An 11,275-nucleotide genomic window follows, 5' to 3' on the forward strand; every position below is an offset into this window, starting at 1 on the left:
GGGGTGAGTGGATGTGCGTGCAAATTCTGTTGATTTACCGGCTCCTGAGAAGAAGGAGGCGTGACATATTTGAAGCTCTTCAGCAGATGATCGGTCGCACACAAACGCTGCCTTTGTTTTTGTCATTTGTCTCATCATAATAAGATTCATGGCAATATGCTATTCTAAGGTGAGCTGACCTCCTGCCAAGGCCACTTCGATGTGACTAAGCCGCCGCATGACCTTTGAACCCTTGCTATCCAAGCCCACACGTTGGGTGAGCTCGCAAGAAACTCACCTCCATACAGGCTAGCATCTTAGCTTCACACTAACTGCTATCTTCATCGTTTCTAGCTAAGTATTAGCAGTCTGTGCTTCTAAAGTTGTATGTGACTATAAAAGAGGGTTAGTTTGATTGACTTAATAAACTCACCTAGCTTCAGGCTAAATGTTAGCATATTAGCTTCAGACTATCTGCTAGCATCTTAGCTTCAGGCTAACTGTTAGTGTCATACACTTGTCTCTTGCCAAAGTTTACAAAGAGGTTACTTTTTAGCATTGACAACCAAATGGGAAAAAAAATCACTAGTAAGGCAAAGTTGTTTTATTTGTGTGCATTAGTGTCTTGAGTGTCCTGAATTGTCCATCTACTAGTCCGCAGGGTGAAATAATTGAGCAGACTAGTAGAACGATTAGTTTGCACTAGTCCGACTGCTGCACTTGTGACTTCTTTTTTCCTATGTCGTCTTCTACTACACGGTGACATTTCTGAGCACAAGAAGAACAACGCCATGTTATATGGAATTCCACTAGTTAACATCTAGCACTTTACTTGCAGTACCAGTAGTGTGCACAGTTTTGCCTAACTAGTAACGTGTAGTTGTCCTGCTCGTATGCCAAAGTTGTTCTGCTAGTGTGCAGAAAAGTCATACACTGCAACGAGTTTGGTGAGTATGGCTGAGCAGCTTTGACGCGCACCAACGAGAGCCTTCGCCTTGAGCACCTGCAAGCCTCAAGCACTTGCAAGCCGGTCGCAGGCACTCGCATGCGAATGTCATGTGCTTCCTTGTTGCGCATTTTCACACCTTTCATTATGTCATGACTGTAACATCATCATCATTAGACAGTCTGCAGAAAAATGCAAATGTATGCATGTTTTCTCCCCCAATCGATGATATGAGTCAATGCAGCCGAAAGGTGGCAACACAAACCAGTGTACATGTCAATCAAAACACATACAGTATTCTAATGGAAACACGTCGTCGGAGCATTTCTTCCCTATCCTACTCCTGCAGTCAATTCTCCATGTTCGAGGATGCTCTTTGTCCTCACTAGTAAGACCATTCAGCGCGAGTGTACTCGTAAATCGATAACCGAGTGGACTAGTAAGGTACAATACATCTTTCATAACTGCTGTGGAATAAATGCTCAGATGGTCTTTCTGTAAACTCCTGTCAAGCTAGCTCTCATTGACTGAGGCGATTGCAGTGAAAGTGTGACAGGCGTAGATCATAAATCATACTCACCCTCGGGAATTGGCAGGGGTGTTGTGGCCAAGAGTGAACGGAAAAATGCGGAAAGGACAAGTTCAGAAGTGTACCAGCTACAACACTGTTCTGTGTGTCACATCAAATTAGTTCACAGTGCGTTTGGGACTCAAAACAGAAGTGCAAATGTTTGGGACGAAAGTTGCTTGACTGTGAACGTGTGGGTGATTGGTTAAAGAAAATGTGCCGTTGTTAAGATAATAGCTCAGGGTAACATGACTGTGAGGGCTTTGGGGAGATTAAATCAACATGGCAACACATAGGCTGACATTTATTCATTTATTTATTTTAAATCCAACATCCACAGCAACCAAGAGAAACCTTGGGAACAAATTAGCACAATTTCATGAAGCAAATGTTCGAATGTGTTGCAAATGTAGGTCAGTGCTTCTGCTACTGTTTGGGCCTTCTTTATGCCCACAACTGATATTGTGGCCACAATTTCAAACCCTTTCCCTATTTCATGTCTGTAGCTCCGTAGTTCACCACAAATATATACCATATATACATTTGTGTAGATGAATGCGCTACAGCCAAGGATTTTGACATTTCTGTTTTTGTCGGGAAGTAACGCTGTTTTCCCACGTCCCCCGAAGGAGTCACCTCGCTGGCCCCGCCCTCCTCCGCTTGACGTCAACAGTTTCCGCACATGGGCGCCGTGTGCAGGTTCTGACCGGGAGGGCGGGGTAGGACGGGAGAGCAGCGCAGCCTCGCTCATCTTGGTTTAGCTTAGCTTATTTTAGCTTGATTCCTCCCTCCCTTCTTGCCTGCCTCGTCGCTCCTTCTCTCCCCCCCTCCGTCCGTCCGTCCGTCAGTCAAAGCAGAGCTGCCTCCGCCCTCCGCCTCCAGTTCGTCGCCCGCCCGCCTGCCAGCCTACCAACTAGCTCACTTGTCGGCTGTCAAGAGCTCCTTTCCAACGTCCGCGAGTCCCCCCGGGCCACCCCAGCAGCGGGATTTCGACGCCCTGTGGAGAAAATGGCCAGCAGACCTCACCCTGTCAACGCAGCTTTCCTGCCGCCGACGCACGGCGTGCTCAAGTCGCTGCTGGAGAACCCGCTGAAGCTGCCCTTCCACCACCACGACGAAGGTACCCGAGCGAACCTTTCACATGTTGCTTTTCCAGCGTCCATTGGGGTCAAACCGAATGCGATTCATTCGGTGTAGAACCCGAAACGGGCAAAATAAGACTGGCTGCTCACTCGGCTCGTGGCGCCACCTGAAGACAAGCCGATTTGTGCCGACCAGTTTGACGAAAAGGAGATTGAACGTCCGTCGTTTTTCGTCGCAGGTGCCTTGCTACCTTTTCGGGGAACTTGCGTTTCGACCTGTCCAACCTCCATCTTCATGGCGATTACGTGGATTCCTCTTGTCACCCGTAGGGGGCGCCTCACACGTAATCCTCGGGGGACAAAAACGGATTAAACTTTAAAAATTTTTATTCTTAAACACAAAAACGTTCTTACAATGACGCCTTCGTGTTTAATTTTTTGCTTACAAATGCCCGAATGAGGCCGTTGATTGTAGGTCAACGCGGTTTTTAATTTTCCATTGGATCCGTTTGAGCTCTGATTATTATCTTGTCTCATTTAGTCAAGTGATTGTGTGAGTGCGAGTGTCGTAAACAACGGCAGAAAATAGTAATTATAGTAATTAGACAAGGAGCTGCTGCTGACTTTTTAAATGTCTACCACACTGTTCAAATCTCTGAATGGTTCCCCACAAAAATCAGATTGGACAGAATTTTTTGGGGAAAAATCAAGACAATGACATGATTCAAAACAGGTTTTATGGTCCCAGCATTTTTCAGCATTGAGTTATTTAGATTTCATTCAAGTGGAAAACATGTCGTTTCTGTCCAAATATGTGCAGCATTGAAGCGTAATAATTTCTTGTGCGCAAATGTTGCCTTGTTTCTGAATTGTTCCTTTTGTGGAAAAATATCCCTAGCGGGACTCTGAAAAGCAGCTAAATATGGCCAACTTATCAACACTGACTGTTTTTTTAAACTATCTCCTCTGTGTTCGCTGCACATCAGCAGGGACGCACTTTTAAATGCCAAAGCCACTAAAAAGTGCTCAGAAATAAATCAAATCAAGGAATTAATTGATAAAATGGACTATGTTGTTCTCATGCGATGTAGACTGCTCACGGATGTTGAAGATGATTTGTGTGATGATGTCCACTTATATTGTGAGTGTGAAACACAATGCAGCGATCATGTCAGTTTGCACTGTGATCACTTTGAAGGCCCACCCACATGATGTGTGGACTTAAATTTTCCTTGAAGCTTCTTCTGCTGAGTGACGCTTTCCTCTTTTGTCGGTTTAAGACAAGGTTGAGGTGTGCTGCCAGTTGTCATTGTCGTGGTTATCGGATTCCAGTCAAGACTCAACATGTCGTGGTTCAGCTTTCGCACCCCTACGTTCTATTGTGGATTTTCAAGTGATTATTATTATTGTGTTGTTTTTTTTGAGGGGGGGGAGGAGTTGTAACTGTGTATAGGGAAATCCCAGTTTAGAGTGACGCACCATCAATGTAGTACCACAACATGCCGGGCAGTTCTAAACTCTACTGGAAGAGATGCTGTATAGTAAGGAGGAGAAGCAGAATAAGGCAGTTTTATTTAGTTTTTCTGGTCACATTTCATCGGGCAGCCTGGAACATATCCCCACTTTAAATAAGAGTTCGCCGGTTCACTCTTAAGACACTGTAAATTCTTTGTTTTGTTTTGGTCTGAAAGCACCAATGAATTCCGTTTCTTGAACGAGCCACGCAGATACTTTTTGGAACTTCCGTGATAATCCTAATAATAAACCTGTCGAACCTGTCGGCGCCATTCCCTTCTGTCCCGCTTGTAATGCACCTCATGAAATTGGCAGCAGACTCTGGAAAATTACAGCTTTCTGCCGCATGCTCACACGCCTCCGTAAGATAATGAACTGAGAATGAAGTACACAATTAGTGCTTCTATTTGCAAAACCTAGAAAAAAAAATCTTCAATGTAATCGGCCTCAATGAAGGCCTTCATTATGCCTCAAAAATTACCCATAATCCTGAAATCCCCTGTTCAAAGGTCCTAAAAGCGACACAATAAACAACATTGTTCTGTTTTCCTTGGAAAACTAATCTCCAATGGCATTACCAATGTTTGCTTTCGTATCGATAGAGTAGATTGACTGATAGATACTTAATTCATCCTGTGAGGGCACCTGAAATGATCACAGCAGTGATATTCAGACCTACACACTCCTATCAACAACATGGAAAAAAGCAAGAGAGCAAAACTAATTTTAAGCATTTGTAAGGAAGCCAAGCAAATTTAAATCAATTCGAAAGAAAAATAAATAAACGGAAAATTAAAACGCTGCTATATGTTCAGTATTGAATATCGGCAACAGTAATTGTGCAAAGTGGGACTGCACAGTCAACATTATCGCAAAATGTCTTCAAATATTGAACCCATTTCTGGTGTGAGGGGCTAATTTGTTCAAACTTCCCAGGGGGCGCTGCTGAGTGTCCCGACACCCTACACATACTTTAATTAGATCACACTTATGCTTTCACAAAGTCAAAATCGACATCATGTTGAGTTGAGTTGAGACTGTGCCTAACCTTTTCTTCTACTCAAAACCTGTGCTGATCTCAAATCCAAAGGAACGTTTCCATCCGCTGGCATCTGTTTGTGACTGGCAGTAACCGATTGGCTTCCGGTTCCGGGTGAAGCGTAGCCGATAACTCTTTGTTCGTTGTGCCGCAGGTTTCAGCAAGGACAAGGAGAAGAAGTTGGAGGATGAGAGCGGCGCGGCTAACCCGCCACAGTCGGCCTTCCTGGGGCCGACGCTTTGGGACAAGACTCTGCCCTACGATGGCGACAACTTCCAGCTGGAGTACATGGACCTGGAAGAGTTCCTGTCTGAGAACGGCATTCCCGCCAACACGGCACAAAGCGACCACCAACAGCAGCAGCAGCAAGTGCCCCCGCCCCCCCAGGCCCCGCAGCCCCCCGCGGCGGCCCCCTCGGTGGTGGACCTGAGCAGCCGCGCAACCACCCCGGCGCACAGCGGCGTGCCGTCACAGCAACAGCAGCAGACGTGCTTGCGCAGCCCCAACGCCACAGGTAACAACCACGCACGCCACCAACACCCGTGCGGACTTCCTGCTTAGCTGTGATTGGTTGCTGACTCGAGACGGGGGCCGTTTGATGGAAAGGGGATTATTGGCTTTCGGCCATTGCAAATACTCACACGGTGCATTGTCGTTGCTTCGGCAAGCTAACGAGTAAAAAAAAAAAAAAAATAGTGATTTTGTGTGTGTGTGTGTGTGTGTGTGTGTGTGTGTGCGCACGTGTTGTATTGCTGGACTCTTGCCATGTTGGTGCAAAGCAGCAGGCGACCACGTTTGATTGCTGCTGGTCACGTGTTGTTGGATCTTGTTGTTGGAGGTCGATGCATCGATGACGGCGATTATGGAGTTTGTGACGCACCTTAAAATGCGGAGTCTACTTCTCCCAACTACCACTTAAAAAAAAAAATAGCAAATATGAAAAACATAATATCGGTCCAACTTCTCGCATTTCCACATGGAATGACGTCACGTAATTGAGGACAAATCGTAGTCGTTGCTTGTCTTGTGTTGCCACGGCAGCTGAGACGTTTACGACATGAAAAGCTTGTTTCCCTCCAGAATGCTCCAAATCGCCTTTGATGATTCCAAATGACTTTTTCGTTTTGAGTGTACGCGGGCGAAAGTGACCGGGTCATTGAGCAAAACAAAAATGGCTTTGTCATTTTGTTTCATCGGAGCAAGAGCAACAACTTGCACAAAGCGTGCTATCAAAATTCAATGCCACCTTGACAACAACAAAAAATGAGATACACTCGAAATGTGTCATTGGTCATGTTGAAAGACTTGAAAGGGGAAATCAAATCCAAAACTTTCCTGACAAGAATATCGAAGGTTGTATGCGGGTCTCCCGATGCTGAACGCAGCATATGGATGAATGTTGCCTTTTATTGCCTATATCAAATCGTATTGAAGCTGCAAAATGCGTCCGTTTTCCTCCATCTCAGGGTGTGGCCATTTTGTCACTTGCTGCCAACTGGAAATGAGATCACAGTTGCTCAGGTCACAACCAATCGCAGCTCACCTGTTTTCGAAGTTTGATCATGCCACGTTCGCAAGCTGAGCCGCGCTCGGTCGCTACCTGAGCCCAGAGCAACTGTGACCTCATTTTTCGCCGACAACAAATGACAAAATGGCCGCTCCCCACTGGCGGCTCAAACCGGCTGCATTTCACTTGCGACATTTAAATTCCACAAAGGCAATATTAATCTCAACGCCGTGTTGAGGCGAGTGGGCGACACATCCAAATATTCGACCTTTTCTGAATATTTGTGAAAACTGGCGACGAGTTCATTATTTCTACCCTGAGATTTGCTGGCGACTCTCGGCCAAATTTGTCGCCAAACTGGACAGTCTGCAGGTGCGTGACAGGAAGGGCTCGGAACAGCGTGTTGTGTTTTTACGCCGGGTGTCGAGTAGCGCCAGGTGCTCGCACGCGTGTGTGTGTGTGTGTGCGGGGGCGCGCGCCGTCACGTGCACGCCGCGCGCCTCCCTAGTGCGTGCGTGTCCATGTGACACACACACATGCAGACAGCATGTGCGGCTGGCCGTGGCCCCGCCTCGTCCTCTCACGCTCTCCCTTTTTCTTTCAGCCGCTCTCACGCAACGACACCCCCCTCCCCCTCCCCACCCCCCACTTCGCGCTCGCTCTCCCCGCTCAAGTTGTCCTGGCTCACATGGACTCAAGCGTGTGTGCGGGCATGTGTCACGTGCACTCTTGTTCCTGCTTGTGGTCATTAGGCTCCACAACAACAACAACAACAACAACATGAAGTGTTTCAAATGCGCGCGCCCGTGTGTGTGTGTGTGTGTGTGTGTGTGTTTGTGCGTGTGCGCATGTTCGTGTGGAGGGAGGTTTGAAATGACTTATTTTGCAGACCGATGCCACGACAAGATTGACTCTATGCGTACTGATACGTCTTTTGATATGACTCCTTTTAACACAATGACAAGAAAATTGTGACCAGGGAGACTTTTCTTTTTGACACACCTGATGATTCGCCAGTCTGTCAATGTATCGCGGAATAGCGCCAAATACTGCAGAGGAGGACTTACTCCATGTCAGATTTTTGTTTTGGCTTTTTTGAGTATCGGCAGATGGTCATGGCGGCCTTCACGAGTAATTGATACTTCGAATTGGTTGGTACTCACCCGTCCCTCATCGTGCGTGTGCACACATTTTAATGACGTGTGTGTTTGACATTTATTATTTATTGCATTTATGTGTGTTCAACATGAATGTGTGTGTGTGTAAAGCAGATTAAATTTGTCGAGTACTTCTGGCAAGGAATTCACAGTGTTGGTGCGTCTGGCAGGTGGTAGACGATTTAGTTCGGGTCGTCATGACGACTGAGATGGCATCGGCATAAGTAAGCTGCTGCAACCCATCGTCACATGACTTTCCAGGCTGGATTGGCGTCTGTCGCGTGACCCGCGTCGTCGCCAATCTAACAAGGTGCACTTTAAAGCCATGACGGCAGGAAAAGTCGAGCATACTGACAAAATGACACCACGAATTCCGTCTTGCACCAGATTAACCTGCATCGATTTGTTTTGAAACCAAACATTGAAATGAGTTGCTTGTTGTTGTCGTTGAAGTAGGACGTCCGGGGGGGGAAAAAAGCTTGGTCACTCTCGGGCTAAACTGCGATTAGCTCAGCCCGCGCACTTTGACCCCCGCACGTCGGTCAGCGCCTCGCGTTTGGGGGTCAAAGTTCGACCACGCGTACAGGCAAGCTTATCGTTAGCCACGTCTTGCTAGCTCAGCGGCGGTGCTGATATGAAGATGACAATTCAGACGACTGCTACGTTCGCCTACTTCATGTTTGGCTGTCGCTATCTGGCCAATCGCATGCTTTGAGGCTGTTAGCCTCGTTGCTAATGGGCACGACGCCATCTGTATTTCGCACCTGTAAGAAGCTTGAAATCGTCAATACTAGCTGGTCAACACACACAACACAAAGATACACGCGCGCACACCCGCGCATGCAAGCTCCCCCTCCCCACCCCCCACTTCGCGCTCGCTCTCCCCGCTCAAGTTGTCCTGGCTCACATGGACTCAAGCGTGTGTGCGGGCATGTGTCACGTGCACTCTTGTTCCTGCTTGTGGTCATTAGGCTCCACAACAACAACAACAACAACAACATGAAGTGTTTCAAATGCGCGCGCCCGTGTGTGTGTGTGTGTGTGTGTGTGTTTGTGCGTGTGCGCATGTTCGTGTGGAGGGAGGTTTGAAATGACTTATTTTGCAGACCGATGCCACGACAAGATTGACTCTATGCGTACTGATACGTCTTTTGATATGACTCCTTTTAACACAATGACAAGAAAATTGTGACCAGGGAGACTTTTCTTTTTGACACACCTGATGATTCGCCAGTCTGTCAATGTATCGCGGAATAGCGCCAAATACTGCAGAGGAGGACTTACTCCATGTCAGATTTTTGTTTTGGCTTTTTTGAGTATCGGCAGATGGTCATGGCGGCCTTCACGAGTAATTGATACTTCGAATTGGTTGGTACTCACCCGTCCCTCATCGTGCGTGTGCACACATTTTAATGACGTGTGTGTTTGACATTTATTATTTATTGCATTTATGTGTGTTCAACATGAATGTGTGTGTGTGTAAAGCAGATTAAATTTGTCGAGTACTTCTGGCAAGGAATTCACAGTGTTGGTGCGTCTGGCAGGTGGTAGACGATTTAGTTCGGGTCGTCATGACGACTGAGATGGCATCGGCATAAGTAAGCTGCTGCAACCCATCGTCACATGACTTTCCAGGCTGGATTGGCGTCTGTCGCGTGACCCGCGTCGTCGCCAATCTAACAAGGTGCACTTTAAAGCCATGACGGCAGGAAAAGTCGAGCATACTGACAAAATGACACCACGAATTCCGTCTTGCACCAGATTAACCTGCATCGATTTGTTTTGAAACCAAACATTGAAATGAGTTGCTTGTTGTTGTCGTTGAAGTAGGACGTCCGGGGGGGGAAAAAAGCTTGGTCACTCTCGGGCTAAACTGCGATTAGCTCAGCCCGCGCACTTTGACCCCCGCACGTCGGTCAGCGCCTCGCGTTTGGGGGTCAAAGTTCGACCACGCGTACAGGCAAGCTTATCGTTAGCCACGTCTTGCTAGCTCAGCGGCGGTGCTGATATGAAGATGACAATTCAGACGACTGCTACGTTCGCCTACTTCATGTTTGGCTGTCGCTATCTGGCCAATCGCATGCTTTGAGGCTGTTAGCCTCGTTGCTAATGGGCACGACGCCATCTGTATTTCGCACCTGTAAGAAGCTTGAAATCGTCAATACTAGCTGGTCAACACACACAACACAAAGATACACGCGCGCACACCCGCGCATGCAAGCAACCATCGCCTGGCAAGGCCCAAAGAACGAAAAGCAGAAACTGCTTGTGGGGGGGGGGGGAAGCAAAGGCGAAGTGGCCCGCCCAAGGAATAATGGCGTGCTTGTGTTTTGTCCCCCTTAGCGTCGCGCGACACGCCCAGCCCCATCGACCCCGAGTCCATCCAGGTGGCGCTGAGCTACGAGCCCGACCCGGCCGACCTGGCGCTGTCCAGCGTGCCGGGCGGGGCCGTCTTCGACCCGCGCAAGCACAAGTTCTCACCCGAGGAGCTCAAGCCGCAGCCCATGATCAAGAAGGCCCGCAAGGTCTTCATCCCCGAAGACCTCAAGGTCCGCGCCACGCTCACAAAGCGCCACATGACCACACTGGTTTATTCCAAAATTGAATTCATTCATTTTGTTTCCCCTAAAAATTCGAAACACAGCTCTTCATAATGAAAACATGATTTTAAAACAATTATTGGACATAGTACACGCCCCTCCCCCCACTCCCATATTCTTTTAACGCTGTGCTGTTGGGTGTTTGGCGTCCGCCTGCAGGACGACAAGTACTGGGCGAGGCGCAGAAAGAACAACGTGGCAGCCAAGCGGTCGCGGGACGCGCGGCGGCTGAAGGAGAACCAGATCGCCATTCGGGCGGGCTTCCTGGAGAAGGAGAACGCCGCCTTGCGCCTGGAGGTGGCCGACCTGCGCAAGGAGCTCGGCCGCTGCAAGAACGTCGTGGCCAAGTACCAGGCCAGGCACGGGCCACTGTGAGTCCGCCCCCGCAACCCCACCCACCGCACACCGCCCCTTTAAGGACTATGTCGTCATCACCCTTCTCTCTCTCTCACATACACACACACTGTCACACACACACTCAAGCCCCTTTCACGCCTTCCGTGTAGCGCGCGGTCAGTAAAGGTCACACGCAACACAGTCAAGCATTCCGTATTTGAAAAGTCCTCATCTAACTGCCCTCATGGTTGCAAAAGAATAGAACAGGTTCTGTTTTAATTTGGTGTTTTATGCTAAATTTTCTGGTAAATTTCAGAGAAAATTCCAGCGCATTTCTGGAAATTGTTCAGTACGTTTCTGGAAAAATTGACTGAAAAATTCCTGAAAATGTTCTGTCATTTTTTAGCGAATTTTCTGATAAATTTCTTGAAAATGCACGGGACATGTCTGAAAATTTGCCTGTGCGTGCCTGTTAAATATTTGGTCAATTTCTATGCGAGTGTAAGGTGGGTCATTTGGGAAATATTCTAAAATTGGCAACCCGCC

At 47.8% G+C, this 11,275-nt stretch overlaps 1 protein-coding gene across 1 annotated transcript; it reads left to right on the plus strand.

The window, feature by feature from the left end:
• Positions 1-1,741: 1,741 nt before the first annotated feature.
• Positions 1,742-11,201, plus strand: hlfa (HLF transcription factor, PAR bZIP family member a). The gene is made up of 5 exons (XM_019889759.1): positions 1,742-1,747; positions 2,217-2,613; positions 5,284-5,643; positions 10,137-10,342; positions 10,553-11,201. Exons 1-5 carry the CDS (start codon positions 1,742-1,744, stop codon positions 10,766-10,768), a joined length of 1,185 nt encoding a protein of 394 aa, XP_019745318.1. The 3' UTR covers positions 10,769-11,201.
• Positions 11,202-11,275: the final 74 nt, after the last annotated feature.

Source organism: Hippocampus comes, unplaced genomic scaffold (assembly GCF_001891065.2).
Source record: "Hippocampus comes isolate QL1 unplaced genomic scaffold, H_comes_QL1_v1.1 scaffold326, whole genome shotgun sequence".
NCBI classification, from domain to species: Eukaryota; Metazoa; Chordata; class Actinopteri; order Syngnathiformes; family Syngnathidae; genus Hippocampus; species Hippocampus comes.

Coding starts and splice junctions, on each gene's coding strand:
- hlfa (XM_019889759.1), top strand. Junction 2,614..5,283: donor CTTCCACCACCACGACGAAG/GTACCCGAGCGA, acceptor GTTGTGCCGCAG/GTTTCAGCAAGGACAAGGAG. Junction 10,343..10,552: donor TCATCCCCGAAGACCTCAAG/GTCCGCGCCACG, acceptor GTCCGCCTGCAG/GACGACAAGTACTGGGCGAG.